This window comes from Setaria viridis, chromosome 5 (assembly GCF_005286985.2).
Source record: "Setaria viridis chromosome 5, Setaria_viridis_v4.0, whole genome shotgun sequence".
Classification (NCBI taxonomy): domain Eukaryota; kingdom Viridiplantae; phylum Streptophyta; class Magnoliopsida; order Poales; family Poaceae; genus Setaria; species Setaria viridis.
The window spans coordinates 27,380,245-27,398,648 of NC_048267.2; the positions used below are offsets into that span (position 1 = coordinate 27,380,245).

At 48.8% G+C, this 18,404-nt stretch overlaps 1 protein-coding gene, 1 non-coding gene and 1 pseudogene across 2 annotated transcripts; 1 reads left to right on the top strand and 2 right to left on the bottom strand.

Annotated features, from left to right (window-relative positions):
- Window positions 1-1,284: 1,284 nt before the first annotated feature.
- On the bottom strand, window positions 1,285-3,243 carry LOC117854523 (aspartyl protease family protein 2). The gene has a single exon (XM_034736743.2). The coding sequence runs from the start codon at window positions 3,112-3,114 to the stop codon at window positions 1,633-1,635; it is 1,482 nt and encodes a 493-aa protein (XP_034592634.1). The 5' UTR covers window positions 3,115-3,243; the 3' UTR covers window positions 1,285-1,632.
- Window positions 3,244-8,417: 5,174 nt separating this feature from the next.
- Window positions 8,418-10,564, top strand: LOC117856378 (F-box/LRR-repeat protein At5g02910). The gene is made up of 4 exons (XR_011898271.1): window positions 8,418-9,480; window positions 9,571-9,714; window positions 9,852-10,180; window positions 10,561-10,564. It is a non-coding gene; the product is annotated as an F-box/LRR-repeat protein At5g02910 (transcript).
- A 5,244-nt stretch (window positions 10,565-15,808) lies between these two features.
- On the bottom strand, window positions 15,809-17,899 carry LOC117856379 (F-box/FBD/LRR-repeat protein At1g13570-like; annotated as a pseudogene).
- Between the last annotated feature and the right edge of the window lie 505 nt (window positions 17,900-18,404).

The window sequence follows — 18,404 nt, forward strand, 5'->3', positions numbered from 1 at the left end:
AGCAACTTATTTACTTATTTTTAAGTTGCTTATGCATAAGCAACTCAAACCAAACAGGCCCTTAATTTCATGTCATGTCACAAAAAATCCTATATAGCATAATAATTAATGAGAATGAAACCTCATGAAACTCACCATTAGGAATAGCCTTAGGCTAGTCCAGTGGGAGTTTCATAGAGATTTCATATACATTAAATACGGGACACATCAGCATATATGATGACATGGTAAGATAATTATGAAGTGAGAGAGTGAAGTAGTTTTATCAAGATGAAACTACGTATGCACTGTTTCCAAAACTATGAACCTGTTAAAACTTGTATTGTTTCATTCATCAACTCAAATAACTTTCGATGACACGTTATTTTTTTAAACCGCGAGAGTAAAATTTCCAATAGGAATAGCCCTGCTCAACTGATGACGCCGGCCGTTCACAGCTGCTAGGATAGGGAAGCCTGGCGTCTCGTCGCTGCTCTTCAAATTGGCCGCTGCTCTTCAAATTGGGCTTACGGCCAGTGCCCAGTTTTGTGCGAGCACACCTGCGAATTACGCGTCGTGGTTACGCAGATGCCGGGCCTAGATGCGGCAAATCAAATGTACCAGGACAGGGAGAGCCTGCACGGTCGCGTGGCACCAGTTGATCTTTTACGGCAGTAGTACAAACTGCGTAAAGTGAAGGAATTGTGGGTAGGTGGCAGGCGGCGGGCTCTGCAGTCTGCACTACTACCGCCGGACAACGACAAGCGGAGCCTGAGCGGCACGGCCTCCGAGGATGCCGGGCCGTACGGTAAAGCGATGGCCAAAGCAGGGCACCGCGCCAACGTTCTTCCACTCCCTCCGGCGCCCACCAACGTCCCGCTCCTCCCTCGGGCCTCGCCGGGGTAAGCAAGCCGTCCGGTTTTCGAGCCGGAGACTCCCCGTCTCTCACGCAAGCCGGCCGTGACCACGACAAAGAACGGGAGACGGGTGTGGCCTGTGGGGGCAAGACAGGCGGCTGGGCCCCACATCCAGGGCTGCTGCGTGACCCCTCCCTCCACTGACAAAAGTATCATCTTCACCTCACTGGACCGTTAGAAAACTTCCAAGTGACGATACGAGACGAGCTGTGCCTGTTTATGCACTGCACTTGTTGTGCATCTGCACCCTCGCTCCTCGCTCCTGCACCCGCGTTGGTTTCTTTGCTCGACTTTTAACAGCAAACGCCAGCGCAAAGCCAACATTTTTAGGTTACTACTCAAAACACTTTTACAGCCGTTGCAACGACAAAGTACTCGCAAAGCAGTCTAGAGGGCCAGTCTCATAAGCACACTTTTCTTATCTTAACCCAAGCACTTTTACAGGGCCTTTTACAGCCTTCGTCGACCAACCCAACCGCCTTATCCTGATATCCTCTCGCGCACCAAAGCTACTACTCCAACACTGTCAAGAGAGACAAACCCCGCGCACTGCCCAGCGCTTGCTTTTTCTTTTCTTTTAACAGCATCCAAAGCTCACACTCACTGACATCCTCCGTTAATTATGACTAACAAGGCGGCTCGCTTCTTTTTACCCGCTAATCACCCACTAATTAACTAACCGCGCCGCTCCTGCTGCTCCTACGGCGCGGCGCGTTGCTCCTCGCCCTCAGCAAGCTCAGCAGCCCTTGGGCGCGAACCCGACGCGCTGGCCGTCGCCGTCGAACACCACGCGGAACCCCTGCTGCTGGATGTTGCCGATGATGGACACGCCGCCGTCGGTGCCCGCGAACGCGAAGCAGAAGGTGCCCTTGGAATCCACGGGGATCAGGTAGTTCTCGGGGGGCAGGGCCGCCTCTGCGCCGCCCGCGAAGTGCATCGACACCGTGGGGACCTTCACCACCTTGCGCCCGCCCAGGTCGTAGCACGTGTCGAAGAGCGAGAACCCGCTGGGGGAGAGGCGGAGCCCCGCCGCCGCGCCGCGGAACGCGTCGCGGAGCGCGGAGTAGGCGGGCCGGGCGAGGCGGGTCACGGAGGTGCCCGAGTCCACGATGACGCCGCCGCGGCCCGTGGAGGGGTCGAGGCGGAGGTCGGACTCGGCGACGCCCGGGACGCGCGCGCCGCCCACGCTGATGCCCACGAGCTGCACGTAGTAGAAGGTCTCCATGCGCGGGTTGCGGACCATCGGGGTGAAGGACGCCGACGCGGAGGGGCCAACGGCGCCCGGGCCGAAGGTGACGGTGGAGGAGCGGGAGCCTGCCTGGTTGCCGGACGACGCCGACGACGCCGAGGAGGTGCGGTCGACGAGGCAGTAGGAGAAGCTCCGGCCGTAGCGGCGGGAGATCTGGGTCGGGAACGACAGGCTGCCGCGGCCGAGGCCCAGGAGCCCTGCGGCGGCGACGAACAGGCCCTCGTTGTCGTGGCCGCACCCGAGCGCCACGCGCGCCACGCGGGCGCCCCCCGCGAAGGTGAGCGTCTCGGTGGCGAAGTCGCCCGCCGTCACGGACCCGTCGCCGTAGGCCACCTGGTACATGCACGCGCGGCGGCGCAGGTCGCAGCCGCCCGAGTCCAGCCTGCGGCACAGCGGCGCGGCGCAGTCGACGGCGCCGTACGAGCTGGAGCGCCGCGGGTCGAACACCGGGCCCGACTGGTCGTAGCACCGGCGGCACGGGGCGCACTGCAGCCACACCACGTCGCTGCCGGTGTCCAGTACCATCAGCGCCGGCGTGGCGGGGGTGCCCACGCCGATCTTGGTGAAGTACTCGCCGCTCCCCTCCGCGAGCCCGGACACCACCGGCGCCGCGACCCCGCCGCCGCGGCTTGTCCCGTTGGCTGCCGCGCCACCGGCGGCCTCCTTCGAGATCCGCGCCGCCCTCCGCTTGTCCCGCCGCAGCCGGTGCTTGAGCAGCTCGGCCGCGGTGGCGTTCACCGCGAACGCGTCGCGGTGGACCACGCGGAAGCGCACCGCGGCGGCATCCTCCGCTGCGGCGAGACTGCCGCCGAAGACGTCCTCGTCGTCTGCGCCGGTCACAGCCGGGGCGGTGTACGGGTGGGGCGAGAGCGGGGTGGCCACGAAGCTGTGGTACTCCACGGTCTTGGCGAGCGCGGCGGCATTGGAAGCGGCGAGCAGGAGGAGGAGCAGCGCCGCGTGAGGCGCCATGGCTTGCTTTAGTGGAGTCTGGAGTGTGGCCACAGGCCGCTGGCGGTGTATAAGAAGGGAGCGGGGGGAACACACAGGGTGGAGATTAGAAGATTAGCAGCAGGAGACGGCCCAGGGCTGTTGATTAATGGAGCACTAGTGATTAATGAGGCGCATCTCCTGGGGATGTCTCGGCGGGCAGGCCGTGACACGCTGCGCGCCTCGAGGCGGTACGGAATACGGAATAAATGTTTCGGCGCCGCGCAGGCGCAGCGGAGGGGGGCCAGGCGGGCGGATGCTGCTGGCTTTGGCCGTTTGGCGACGACGACCCGCTGGTGTGGACACGTTTGTCCAGCCATGTGTACTCGGGTGACTCGTGTCGGCGCACCGCCGCTTCAAACTCAGCACCGTCACCGTGCGATTCCGTTGGGATCAATCAGCTGCTGGAACCAATCTGGTGCTGGACGAGCGAATTCTACTGCTAGGGGTGTCCAGTGTCCTGAAATATAAACCATCGAAGTGGGGAAAAAAAGAGGCAAAAGTTGTATCTCATCCACGTGAAATATGACCATCTCTCACTAGATTTTTTTCTCACCGGAATTTGAGCTCCGGCGAGATTAGGAGGTTCGGGGGTTAGGGTTTTGAAGTTTTCGGGATTAGAGTTTCGGGGTTGGGAACTCACCGGTGGCCTTAGAGGGAGGGTCGGCCGCGGAGGTCGGCTCGGCGAAGGTGGCGGTCGCGGGGGCGGTGAGGTACAGCGGCGGGGGCACCGCTAGCCAGGCGGTGGTGGAAGGCGGTTGGGCGGTGTCGGGGCGGGGGTGATGTAGCCTACGGCGGCGGTGGCGGTGTCTCCGACGGCGCTAGTTGCCGGAGAGGGTAGCGGCGGACGGTGGGGGCGGAGGAGGGAGGGGTGCGGTGGGAGGGGGGCCGCTCCGGCGTTGGTGAGGCAGCGGGAAGGAGGCAGCAGGTGGTGTCGGGTGGAAGCGAGCGGATAAGGTGGGGTGACCGGTGGAGAAGATAAAGGAGGAGGCCGGTTCGATCTCGAATCGTACGGTAAAAGATCAAGTGAGGAAGAGTTATTTTCACTTGGGTAAAGGGATAGATTAATGGAAAAAAAAGGAAAATATAAAGAAAATTCTTACGACGTAGGTGGTCGGGTCACGAAACCCTCTAAGTATTTTCCCCGACAAGTAGGTCGCCACAAAATTGGCTGTCAATATATTTCGTGCCGTTGCTTTATGATGTCTTTTTTTCAGCTCTTCGTCGTACTACGAGCCTAGCAATGGAATTTAGAAATTCCCACTCCAGTTGGGATTTTCTACTAGTGCGTTTCCGCCTAGTACACTATTAGATTGGCTTCTCCCGAGTAGCAGTAAAACCACCTTTTGTTCCGTCCCTTCTTGGATGAATGGTCATGATGGCAAGGTACTCGTATTTCTTCTACCCAATCCGGAGATGAAATGCGCATACCCTGTCTACCTGATTTCTGTTTCATGCTCTCTTTTCCTCTTAGAGTTGCTTGTTAAGCTCATCAGGGCTGGCAGGTAAGATGAACTTGGTCATGCAGTAGAAATGTAGAATGATGTTTAGTTTGCAAAATGGAATGCACCAAGATTTCGAACTAGAACTAATAGCACTATTTTTATTAGGAGGAATAAAGCACATGAATGACTCCTTGGACCAGCTATTAGTTATGTTGAAGAAGCATATTTACTACCCCGAACAATCCGCTTTGTTTGCTTAGCCCGTTAATAAAACTTTTGCTTGATTTACTCCCCCAAAGTATTTCAATTAATCCAACCTATTCTTTAATGAGATTTACCTTTCTTATTTCCCCATGTACAAGCTGATGTTTTATCACTTAATAATATTTGCCTTTTTTTGTTTTTCTCCATGTACAGGTTGGATTTCAAGCTCAATTTTTGTAGGGTGGCATACGAAATCATGATTATGTTAGAAAAATGCATTTTAGTGTTTCATGATTATTTTAACGTTTATTTAATAAACTATATTTTATAATATAAGAGTCACATACTTTATCACTTCACAAATTTTGAAGTTGAAAAACAACTTGCATGCAAAGAAATAAAAACACAAATCTTATTAGGGGAGAAGATTGGACCAATTGGAATAGTATAGAGAAACGGGTGTTCCTAACTATCACTATAAAATTCGTTTTCTCCTATCAATCGATTTTTTGTTTTGGCTCCGCTGGACCACAGCGTTGGTGTTGTTTCGCGGTCCATTAGCAATGCTGACTTGCTGTTTTTTGCGTGTGGATCGGGCCGGGACTTGCAGGTTGGCCTGGTTCGCACAAAAGCGAGCTGGCAGGCCTGCTGGTGAAGTAGTTGTACTGAATCAAGATGGAGTTGGATCGGCTGCAAGTTGGGCCTCGTCCAGATGATAGTAAAAAGAGCCAGCTGGGCTTACTTCATGGCTTGGACCAAGGAAGTGGTCAAGATGTAATATATTTGTCTGTTCCATTTTTTGTATTTTGAAATATTGGTCTGAGTATTCTTTGTCAATATTCTATGTTAAGTGTAATATCTTTTTTTAATTTTTTGCATTTTTATGTAGGGTGTATTCTCTTTGGCTCAGATCAAATAAAATTGAAGAATTTGTATTATTTTGTAAGTCCAAGATATTTGTGAGGTGAAATGCAATGGGAACATCTTATTGTTCTTGTTTTGTTTGAATCATCCGTGGACTTTCCTAAAGTCGCTTTTTGTAGAGGTGAAATGTATGTTTCTTTTATTTTTCTTTTTTCCTATATGGTTGGTTTATAGGCTGATTGTTGTTATGTTTTGTCCTTTATTTTTTTTTGTTTCCGTCCATTTATGCACATATATGATTTTTTAGTTTTGCATCCGCCACGGACCGCCAAGTTTCCCATGGAGGCATGGCGCTTCTCTTGGTCAGCCAGGTTGCATCATCCTGAAACTCATCAAAACTCAGATGCACGGCTACCGCCAGAATTTGGGTTAGAATATTGTATCCTTATTTGGAACATCTTCCCTATTGCCTATATTCCTAGAACAATTTTTCTATTTGATCAAAAAATATTTAGGTGTCTTATTAGGATGCAGTTTGTAACCATGCCAAATTCATATCTCTTGTAGTTGTAAAAATAATACATTTCATATTTCTATTTTTTTACCTTGTTGTATTTTCTTTTTATGTTTGGGGTAATATCTTTGGCTCTAATGGAAGATTATGTATTGTTTTGTAAGCCCAAATGTGTGTATGTGAGTCAAATACATTATTGCTAATGATGAATTTTTGTATTGTGTTTTGATAGTAAAAAAGATCAAATTAAAGGGTATAATCTCTTTTTTACCTCAGATGAAATTAACATTATGTTCTTGTGATATTAATTTGTCTTTGTGGACCAAGCGTAGCTTAATTGATTAGATTCTTTATGTTAGAACATATCCACCTTGGTTTAGCATGGGTGGTCATATTTTTTCTGGATTTAATTTAGGAATAACGAAACTACACTTTCGGTGTGAGCAACAAGCATGTCGACATTGATGTGCCATGCTCATAGGGTAGGGCTTACGTGCATGTATCTATAAGGTGAGTACGCGTGCGGGGATTGAAAAATATAGATTTTTCTTTCTTGAACAAGAGATAATATTATTTTAACCTTTTCTGTTATAATGGCTCTATTTACTTTTTCTAGTTTGGTTGACGCGCTGGTCGACGAATGGCACTGGGACCTGCCCACCGGTCAGCCCAATGTTGAACTGGCTGCGGGAGATAAACAGGGAGATCATAGGGCAACTCTAAGAATCTCCTAAAAAATTCTTCCCTAAAACTATATATTTGGAGCTCTACTAAATTTTTTCCCCCAAATCATGTCATCCCGCAGTAGATCCCTAATAATAAACTCTCCAATATTTTAAAACTTATCGCATCAGCACACGTGGACTCAAAGTCAGCCAAATTTTATCTTCTTTCATTTTGTTCTCTCTCTTTTTTTATTCACAACCATTCTTTCTTTCTTATCCGCTCCCTTCCTTTATCTTTTTCGTATGCCACCGTTGCTATCCACGCGATATGGCATCTCTGCCACCGCTGGTGCCGTTGCTCCACCACCGCCACAGTGCGCCGCAATTGCTGCTCATCTGCCATTGCTCAGTTGCGCTGTGGCTTCTCCGCACAGGAGATGTTTCGACCTCACCTCCGCACACTCATCTCCGCTACTACGACTCCGCCACCGCACCGTCTATCTCCACACAGCTCCGATCCCACCGCCGTGCCGAATCGATCTCGCGGCTCCTTCGCTTTGGCTTGGGGTTGCTCAACCGCACGCCTCGCCGCTGATTGCCTCGCCGCCCGTCCTGCGCAGGCTCACATCCGACCCTGAACTCGCTCCGATAAGGTACGTGCCTAGACTGAGGGTAGCACCGGCCTTTAGCTTCTCCCCTCGCTAACAAAGGACAACACCTGGGGCATCTTCCCGCCGCCGTGTTGTACTTGCCTCCGCCGGACGGGATCAGTTGACCGTGGCAGCTGCATTTGCATCCCTCTCACCACCGCTACCACAGACCTTGCCGCCTCCCATGAACTGGCGCGAGCAGGCAAAATGAGACGAGTTCCTCCGTGGAAAAGGATGAATCGCGCGGGAAGGATTGCCTACGGGTGATTGGAGGAGAGACGCTGCCCGTAAAAATGCGTCACAAGGAAGTCAGAATTAGAGTCTTCGTATTTTTTCGACGAGGAAGGGGCTGTTGGAGCGGCAATTTTCCATTTTTCTCCCTAAACATATTTTCAGGACGTTTTGAGGGGTTTTTTGGAGTTGCTCTTAGTTCAGCAGTAGACCGGACGGTAGGTAAATCGGGCAACGGCTCTTTTCATTTCCCTATGATGCATGTAAATGAGGGGATCTGCTATTTTATTCGGGTGATTCTGTTACCTGTTTTCAGTCAATTTTTCCACGTCTGGTGATGTGTCGAATCCGATTGATTTTTTTGTTTCTTGTCACTCGATCTTTCTCTACTGCCCATTGCTACGTGGCTTCACCCTGTTGGTGTAAAAATGTACTGACAGCATCCTAGATTTTACTCGATTGTTACATAGTCATTCCATAGAGAAATAAGGAGTATGAGTCAATACTTCTTTACCAAACAACCTTTTCTTTCTATTCTGCAAATATCTAATTCTTAGTTTCTTGGTGCAAGAAGCTGGCCCAGGTTTTCTCCAGGGCCCGTCATGCCGCCACTCGTCGTCCTCTCCGCAACCGCAAGCGAGATCTGATCTGCTACCGTCTCAAAACCCCACCATTTCTCCAGGGCCAAAAACCCTCCACCCCGACCGCCGCTATGGAGGCCGCCGGCGACGAAGAAGGTCCGACGACGTACGGCCAGATCGAGCACTTCTTGAACTCGTTGGAGGGCCTGACTGCGCAGCAGCGCATCGATTGCATCGTCGCGTTCCTCATCTCCTTCCTCCCTCCGCCCTTAGTCCCCGCCCCCGAGGTCGTGGGCGACGACTCCGACGATGAGAGCTTCTCCCTCACCTCCTCCGACTCCGAGGCCTCCGATGCCGGCGCGGACCCGGCCGCGTTCCACCCGGTGGCGCTCGGCGACGGTGAGGACCACATCAGCCGCCTCCCGGACGCGCTCCTCTCCAACATCATCTCCCGCCTCGCCACCCAGGAGGCCGAGCGCACCGTCGTCCTCTCCCCGCGCTGGCGCGGCGTGTGGGCCACGACCCCGCTCCTCATCGACGACGCCCACCTCGTCGGTGCATACGGGCCCCACGACATCCCCATCGTGCGCGCCGTGTCGCGCTGCGTGGCCGCGCACCCCGGCCCCGTCCGCGGCGTGCGCCTCACCGGCCTCTCCTTCTCCCACGAGTACTCTCTCCGGCGCCTGGTTGCGGACCTCGCCAACAAGGACGTCCGGGACCTCATCCTCTTCAACCGCCCGTGGCCGCTCAACATGCCGCTCCCCGAAGACATCCTCCGCTGCGCCTCCCTTGAGCGCCTCTACCTTGGCGTGTGGCAATTCCCGAAGATCAACAGTGCACACCCGCCTGTTCGACAAACTCCGCGAGCTCGGCCTCTTCCACTGCATGGTCCGCGATGAAGAAGTTGATGCCATGCTCGCGCTCTGCCCGAAGCTGGAGATCCTCTCCATCGTCATGTCGTTCGGTTCGCCGTCACGCCTCCGCATTGTGTCCCGCAGCCTCCAAGTTGTGGCGGATTGGGAATCCACCTTGGACGAGGTCGTCGTCCACGACGCTCCCTGCCTCGAGCGGCTGATCTTCCAGACCATTGACACAAGGAGGTCCATCAAGATTGTTGGCGCGCCCAGGCTGCAGGTGCTGGGGTTCCTCGACCTCAACCTACATGAGCTTGAGATTGGAGGCATTGCAATCAAGGTAACTGTGTTGTGACTCCTGTATCCTGCACATGGCATTCATTCCATGATCTCTGACTGATTGTATATGCTGTGTTTACCTAAATGGCAGGCCGGAATGATTGTGAGGGCCAGGGCCATGGTTCCAAGCCTGAAGGTACTGGCAGTCATAGTTCGTTTCGCATGCAACCAGGAGGCCAAGATGCTGCCCACCCTACTCAAATGCTTCCCTTGCCTGGAGACGCTGCATATCCTGGTAATGGTTGAAGTCAAGTCACACCATAGCAGTTTGGGATTGATTAATAGATACGACTATACGAGCTTATTCTAGGATTAGCAGTACTTGCTTTGCAAGATTGAAATGCTGCTAACGTATCTTCTGTTCCATTTCAGCCTGTTCCATCTGACTCCGTTAACAGCACCCATAACCTTGAGTTCTGGGAATCCCTGGGTTCTTGTGAGTGCCTTGAGTTGCATCTGAAGACGCTCATGGTTCATGGGTGCCTGGTGCAGAACAACGAGATTGGGTTCCTGCAGTATGTTATCAGAGAGGGAAAGCCGCTCAAGGCCGTGTGCCTTGCTCCGTCACCTAATAACAAGGTGGCGATTGACATGGTCTCAGCTAAATTTGGTAAGAACAATGCAGCATCAGGTGGTGGAAGCAGTACTGACATTTCCCTTGCCAAGATCAATGGCTGGATCTTTCAAAATGCAATCGATATGTCAGTGGATACCCCTTCTCTGTGGACGACGTGGTACTTTCGTGTTTCTGATGCTCCTTGTTCGGATTTATCATCCCATATTCATAGATCTGCGGTGCTAATTGCTAAGGAATTTATAATTTTATTCTACCTATTAGGAGGTTGTGGTGGATTCAATGTTCATTAAAGAAAAGAATTGATCATGGAGAACACTTAGACATGGATGTCTGAATCTGAAAGCCAGTTTAATGCATATGATTCTGAGTTGTGGTCTTGGGGTTCTATTGAGAGACAAATTATTATTACCTTTTCTGTATGTTGGTTTGGGCATGTTTGCCTGCTAAGTAATTATATGCGCATAATCTGTTTGAAACTGTTATTTGCATGGATGCCATTTCCAGGTAGCTCTTTTGCTACTGATTTGACCAATTAGCTAGTTCCTGAAATGCATTATTACATTTTTTTTACATATTTCACAAATCTTCCATCATGAGGTTGAATGAAAGAATCCACTGAGAACATTTGTAGACAGTCACATAGAGAGTCATTATGTTTGAAGGGAAGAGGGTGCTTGGTGGGATATTTCTTAGTAATTTGTTTTATCTAATGTTTCTATTTGATATACTGCATTGCTCTGGTGCACTACTTTAATGCAGGGGAAAATATCACTTATACGTCTGGTCTTTAATCAAATTCTATTTCCATGTTACCCTGTCTGCTCTCGTATAATTAGGCACGCTCAAGTTTATTAGGGTGAGACCTGACATAGGATTGCTGGCACGGTGTAGCAGGGGCTGATATGGTCATGCCGTACAAATAGTAGCTTTGTTCCTAAGTTCTCTTTTAATTACTTCCTGATTAATTCGGTGGCGTGTGTTACTTTCTTTTATGCTTTGCCAATTAAATTGGCGTTTTTCTCTCTGACAGTGCCAAGGTCAGGTAACAATGAAAAATATAGGCTTCCAGCAATGAAGCGGTGGGTTCTGTAATGGAGTGTGGAGGGAGAAGAGCGGAACATGCTCACAGTATTCCCAAGTACAAGAATGTCTCCGTTCGTTCAAAGTACAAAAATGTCTGCACACATGATTGTTGCCATCTATGTTTCTTCAAAGTTTGAACAGTTATTCCTTCTGTTCTCAAATATATGGTTGAATTAATTTGATTGTCCTAGACATCATATATCTAAGGACGGAGGTAGTATTTGATATAGAAAGAACATAGATCTTAGTTTATCATGTTGCTTTGTCTTTAAAATTTCAGTGTTTGAGATCAACTGTTTATACTCAAAACACAATTGATGGTTGCGAGAATTTCAACTCCAAAGCTCCAGGTATAAATATATAATGCAAAACGTTTCTTTAGTTCCATGTACTGTTATTTCTATAATTCTTTTGTTTACTGTTCTGAAGTTGGAGTTTGTCAGGACTATGAATGGTGGTGCGACTGTAATAATTAATAGAATGATGAATCTAGCTATAAACATAATAGCCAATATAATTGTTACTTTGATGTTCAGTTCTGGACATCCTATGGAAGTTGAATTCTATTCCTTGCCTTTGCAAAGACATCCAATTCTATGCATTATATATGAATGATGGGCCCGAACCTAATGTCTCCGCCTTTCTTCCAAAATATTCTGTCGTGATATCAAGCGCACAAGCGGAAGCGATTCTGTTTTGAATCGATAGGACGGGGGGCCAGAGAGAGCACGGCCACACGAGAGACACGAGATTTGGTAACGGAGTTCGGCCGAGGCCTACATCTCCGAGGCATGCATACCCCCCCCCCCCCACCGTAGCGACACCGGCCAAGCCGGACGGCGCCCCCGCAAGCCTGTCTCTCTGTGCTTCTCTTTCTTGTGGTTGTGTTGGTTACAAGGGTGGCCCTGGCCCTCTCCTTTTATAGAGAGGCCAGGTACAAGTCTACCACCAACTCTACTCTCTACTACCAATTACAACATGAAGTCTATGTAACCCCTTTAGTATAAAATAAATATTCGACACATTTACAACATGTTCCCTTCCTGTGCTTTGCGTGTTGGATGGATGTTGACATGCTGTACTATGAAATGTGATGGGAAGTGACCTTGTTCTTGTTGAATTTGTCCTAGGCTAATTTTGAAACAAGTTTATTTTTCTCACACCACATTACATACTTGTCACCCTTTCTAAGTCAAACGTGGATCCGTCATTATCTTGTTGCATGATTGATGTAGAGATCAAAGTTAATTCAATCCATAAAATCTGGCAATATGTTGTGACATATATTAACATTTATAAAACAGAAGCTCAGTCTACATTTTGCAATGATTATGATGATTGATGTCGAATTGAATTTCTTCGGAAGATTAGTCTGATAGTACCGTATAAGTTTGTGCCTGAATGTCTAGGAGCTGTTGTATTTGCGCAGCATTTTCATTCTGGTCATTTGTTTATCTTCTGAACGTTATTTTACTTTTCCCCATTCAATTTTGTGGTCCGATGTGGATCCTACGCTGTGTTATGAGGGCATGTTTAGTCTGGTACCAATGTTGCCACCAAGTAGTCAGGACAAATTTTTGCCAACTTTGGCATAATTCAAGTTTTGGTATCCAACCAAAGTTTGGTCAAAAGTGCCAAATTTTGGCTAGGCTACCTTTGGCACATTGGGGTGACACACCAAAACACCCAAGCGCACCCTGAGTGAGTACTCACGCCTGCAAAAATACCGCATAACAATACCTCAATTTCCACTTTAAATCAGCTTATTCAAACGCAGACTCCCTGCTTTGTATGTTGTACAGAGAGTGCTTTGTTCAGATTGGTAAGAGAAGAAGTGTATGGACGCTTTGTTCAGGATTGCAGGCCTCAGGTACACGTGAGATGTTATTATGTTGTAATAATAATAATTCATCAAAGTTCCACGAGCCCTAAGCCGCTCTGTATTTAGCAGGACGATCAATCATCGCAATGCCCACCACTTCTCCTTGCGGACCTCCTCCTCCTCCTCCTTGGCTCACGGAGCTCCTCGATCGTGTCGCCCTGATCTGCTTCTGCTCCAAAGCCGCCGTCTTGCATTGCATCAGGTGTGCCCAGGTACCAGGCGGCCTGTCCATCCATGATCTCTAGCATTCCAGCAGCATTGTTACTGGCGGGCATAATTGCAGAAGCTGAAGTCGAGGGCGTCGGCATAAGTGCTTGCGGGAAAACGTCGGCATCCATGATCTTCTGCATCCATCTTGTTCGTCGGCTCCGGCGGGGCCATCGTGTCGTGGAGGTGGCTGAGCCTGGCTATCATTACGTGGAACCTATGAAGAATATAGTAGGCATGAGCTTAGTCGAGGTACAGCTGGAACTGTAATCCGAACTGCTGTTTGACTCGATAAGCTCGCATCGTCATTCTTCAAGCTGCTAGTTTTCCGTCAAGGAACGCTGCTGTCTCGCACTCTCGCTGCATTGGCAGCTTGGCATACATAATGGCGTGTCACGGCAGCAGAACTGGAACGGCAATGCTCGTGAATCTGCCACGCTGCTCCTTTCGGCCATTACGTCGTGGCCTCTGCAAGCGCGATCGGCCGGCTGCTGGCCTGAGGAAATTTGGAATGGTGAATTAGCTTTCGTTAAACGTAGCGTCTACTGCATGGGAAACTCAACGAGAAAAACATAGTATCATCTCACGCGCAGCAGCTGAGCACTGCAATCTGCTCAAAGTGTTTATATCTTTCTTATCTTTCAGGTTTGTACATTTTGTGGTTACTCTGTGTAAAAACATTCAGAGTGGCATGTGAATTAAGTATCAACGAAAATAACATGATACCTGATGCTGCTTCACAGATGTGTCATTCCAAGCTGCCGCAGCATGTCGTATAGGCGTGAGTACTCATAACAGAGTTGCAAGATCGACATACTCTGCGCTTACATAGAGGGGAAATTGAGAGGGGTAAAAGGTTAAAAGAATGATGCTGTGAAGATAAGCAAATCACCAAGTATTACTGTGCATTTCTCTAGCGTTCAAAACACTCTTTGCAGTGCTATGTTAGATCATCATGAGAATGTTAGCCGCAAAGACAATAGCTCCTTAGGCGGCATTCAGGTGCAAAAGGCAGATCTCACCCCATCAAACACATACATGCCTAACTGTACGAGAACAGGCAGGGTAACATATGGAAAATAGAAGTTGATGAAAGGGCAGATGCACAATTTATATCAATCTTTTCCCTGCATAAAAGTAGTGCAGCTGAGCAGTTCAGAATGTCTCAAATAAAAAAAAACCATGTAAAACAAATGCTAAGACATCCCACCGCACATCGTCTTTTTCTAACAAACACATACATGATACATGGTTTAGTCTCTTTGTACTGTCTACAAATGTTTATCAAGCAAACTTGCTGAATAAAGTGTACCGTGCGGTCCAACAGTCACTATTTTCCTTCTAAAGCATTGCTCAAGCTTAGAACCAACTGAAATTTGAAGATGAAATACAAAGAAACAAGTAAAATAATAACTTGATGCTCTGATCCTACTGCTTCTGGTTGTCAATAGTTCCACCAAAGTCTCCGAGCAATCTCAACAGGTGAGCTAATACAATAGTATAGAAATCGATCAAATGTAAAAATAAACATAAACTGCTACGGTACACCATGTCCACAAACACCAACAAGGCTGCAGTTAAAACTAGGGTGAGGGGACCATCCATTCTAGAAATGGTCATGTTATCATGACCTTCTAAAAACTAAATTTTTGTTGGACAGGTAAGAAATAAATGAATCAGTTTTCTACCCCAGTTCTTACCGAGTTATCAAGCAATAGAGCATCCAGTGAGCATCGAATCGACTACAATCAGTACACCGCATGCTCAATAATCATTACACCATATACCAAAAAAAAACTTGAGATGGAATCCTATAACATAAGCACGAAAATGTTCAAAATTTATACACAAAGTTGTAAAATGATGTTAATAGAGAAGATAACATTAGATGTCTAATTCCTTCAAAATTGCAAATCATGAACAAGGGGTATCATAGAATGGTTTGGTTGCAAAGAAAAGAAGATTCGAACCATATGATACGATTTTATCATTTCCCTGGCATGTGGCAACTACCCAACAGATCAACAGAATCCAGCAGAACCTGACTGGTGAAAACTTAACACATCAGAACAAAAAAGATTCTCCAATTTGGGCTAGTAAATGTACATTTCTCACACATAGCAGAATAACAGCACCTTCCATAGATTAAGGTTCAGAACGGATGTTTCAATTGATTCTTTCATGATTTCATCCAAACTGATGATAGAAGACTAGTAAAGTATATAAACAGATGTATCAATGACTTTCAGGAACTAGCTAATTGGTCAAACCAGTAGCAAAAGAACTTGCTGGAAATGGCATCCATACAAATAGGAGTTTCAGATAGATTACGCACATATAAGCCAAAACCAACATGCAGAAAAGGCACTTGCCTAACTCAGAATATTAATTTGTCTTTCAATAAAACCACCACATAATAGTATGCATTAAACTGGCTTTCAGACATGACATCCATGTCCAAGTTTCTCTCTGTGCTGAATTCACCACGACCTCCTGAATAACTCGAATAAAATTACAAAATACTTAGCAATTAGCACCACAGATCTCTTAAAGTGTGACATTAAAGCACCAGCAGCAGCATCAGAAACACGAAACTAGCACGTCATCCACACAGAAAGGGTTGTCCAATGTCATATCAATGGCATTTTGGAAGATGAAGCGCCCATCAACTCTGGCATGGAAAATGTCATCACTGCTTGCACCCTCACCAAAGGAAGCTAAGACCAAATCAATCGCAACCATGTTCTTAGGTGATGGATCAACACCAACAGCCTTGAGTGCCTTTCCCTCTCTGATAATGTACTGCAGGAACCCAATCTCGTTGTTATGCACCAGGCACCCATGAACCATGACTGTCTTCAGATGTGACTCAAGGCGCTCGCAAGAACCCAGGGATTCCCAGAACTCAAGGTCATGGTCACTGCTAACGGACTCAGATGGAATAGCCTGAAATGGAGCAGAACAGTGTCAGCAGTATTTCAATCCGAAAATTACAAATCAAGTACTGCTAAGATACAATACAAGATGCTTGTATTAGACGCGAATATTCAAAGAGAGAGAATGTTTTTACATCATTTAACACTCGTATGAAAGTTAATCCCTACAATCTAAACTGAGTGTTTAAATAGGCTCAACCACCTTATTAGCATACATTAACAAAACCGGCCCAAACTTAAGCATCTTATCCACCGTTTAAGCACAAGTGCAAATGACGTGGCAAAAAACGCGTTTTTTAGCTAAGCACCTCCTCTAAGCACCATGTACATGCTCTAACCCTAGAACGAGATGGTATATGTATATATATTAATTAATCCTGAATTGAGATGAGTTACTGTAATCAACAACTATAGGTGTAACTTGACTTCAGCCATTACCAGGACATGCAGCGCCTTTAAGCGAGGAAAGCATTTAAGCAAGGTGGGCAGCATCTTGGCCTCCTGGTTGCGTACGAAGTGAACTGTGACAGCCAGTATCTTCAAGCTTGGAACTGTGGCCCTGTCCTTCATGTTCATCCTGGCCTGCCATTTTTTGGTAACACAGTATTATACAATCTGGTTAGTGGTCACAAATCAGGTGATGAATGCCATGTGCAGAACACTGAGTCAAAAACTCACAATTGACACAGTTACCTTGATTGGAATGCCACCAATCTCAAGCTCATGTACGTTGAGGTCGAGGAACCCGAGAACCTCCAGCCTGGGCGCGCCAACTATCTTGATGGGCATCCTTGTCTCCATGGTCTGTAAGATCAGCCGCTCAAGGCAGGGAGCATCTTGGAGGACGACCTCGTGCAAAGTGGATTTCCAATCCACCGCGACCTGGAGGCTGCGGGACACGATGCAGAGGCGTGACGGCGAGCCGTACGACATCACGATGGAGAGTATCTCTAGCTTCGGGCAGTGTGCGAGCAGGGCGTTAATTCTTCATCGCGGACAATGCAGTGGAAGAGGCCGAGCTCGCGGAGCTTGTCGAACAAGGGTGGGTGTGCACTGGTTATCTTCGGGAACTGCCACACGCCAAGGTAGAGGCGCTCAAGGGAGGCGCAGCGGAGGATGTCTTTGGGGAGCGGCATGTTGAGCGGCCACGGGCGGTTGAAGAGGATGAGGTCCTGGATGTCCTTGTCGGCGAGGTCCGCAACCAGGCGCCGGAGCGAGTACTCGTGGGAGTAGAAGGAGACGCGGGTGACGCGGACGCCGCTGACGGGGCAGGGGTGCGCGGCCACGCAGCGCGACACGGCGCGCATGATGGGGATGTCGTTGAGTCCGTCGGCGCCGACGAGGTGGGCGTCGTCGATGAGGAGCGGGGTCGCGGCCCACACGCCGCGCCAGCGCGTGGAGAGGACGACGGTGCGCGCGGCCTCCTGGGTGGCGAGGCGGGAGATGATGTTGGAGAGGAGCGCGTCCGGGAGGCGGCTGATGTGGTCCTCACCGTCGCTGAGCGCCGCCGGGTGGAACGAGGCCAGGTCCGCGCCGGCATCGGAGGTCTCGGAGTCGGAGGAGGTGAGGGAGAAGCTCTCATCGTCGGAGTCGTCGCCGGCGACCTCGGGGGCGGGGACTAAGGGCGGAGGGAGGAAGGAGATGAGGAACGCGACGATGCAATCGATGCGCTGCTGCGCGGTCGGTCCCTCCATGGAATTGAAGTACTGCTCGATCTGGCCGTACGTCATGGGTCCTCCGCCTTCGCCGCCGGCGTCGATGGCGGCGCTCGGAGTAGGGTTTTGGCCTGGGACCCGGGGGAATGGGGACGGGGGTTTGGAAGACGGTAGCGACGCTTGCGAGATGGGGGGCGGCCGCTGTACTGGCCAGTGTGGTGGGCAGTGGCTTGATGGTCTGTTTGGTTATGGGCCCAGAAGGAAGTTGCCTGGGCCTTGAACTGATCTGGGCCCCTTATACCTCTAGCCAGCTCCATGCACCACTCAATTTAAATCCTAACAACCAAAAAGAAATTAAGCATTGAATATTTGAAAAATTGTAAAAGATGTACCCTCCAGTTTCAAATTATAGATTATTTTAAATTTTCTAGATGCATAACTTTTACTCTATCCGTTTTAAATTATAGATCATTTTGTTTTATTAGGTACATGATTTTTTTATGTACCTAAGTTATGTCAAGATGCATAGTAAAATTTATGTATATAGAAAGATCAAAACGACTTATAATTTTTGTAACTGGAGGG

Excerpts from the sequence above, each read along its gene's own strand:
- LOC117854523 (XM_034736743.2), bottom strand. The coding sequence starts at position 3,114 with ATGGCGCCTCACGCGGCGCTGCTCCTCCTCCTGCTCGCCGCTTCCAAT.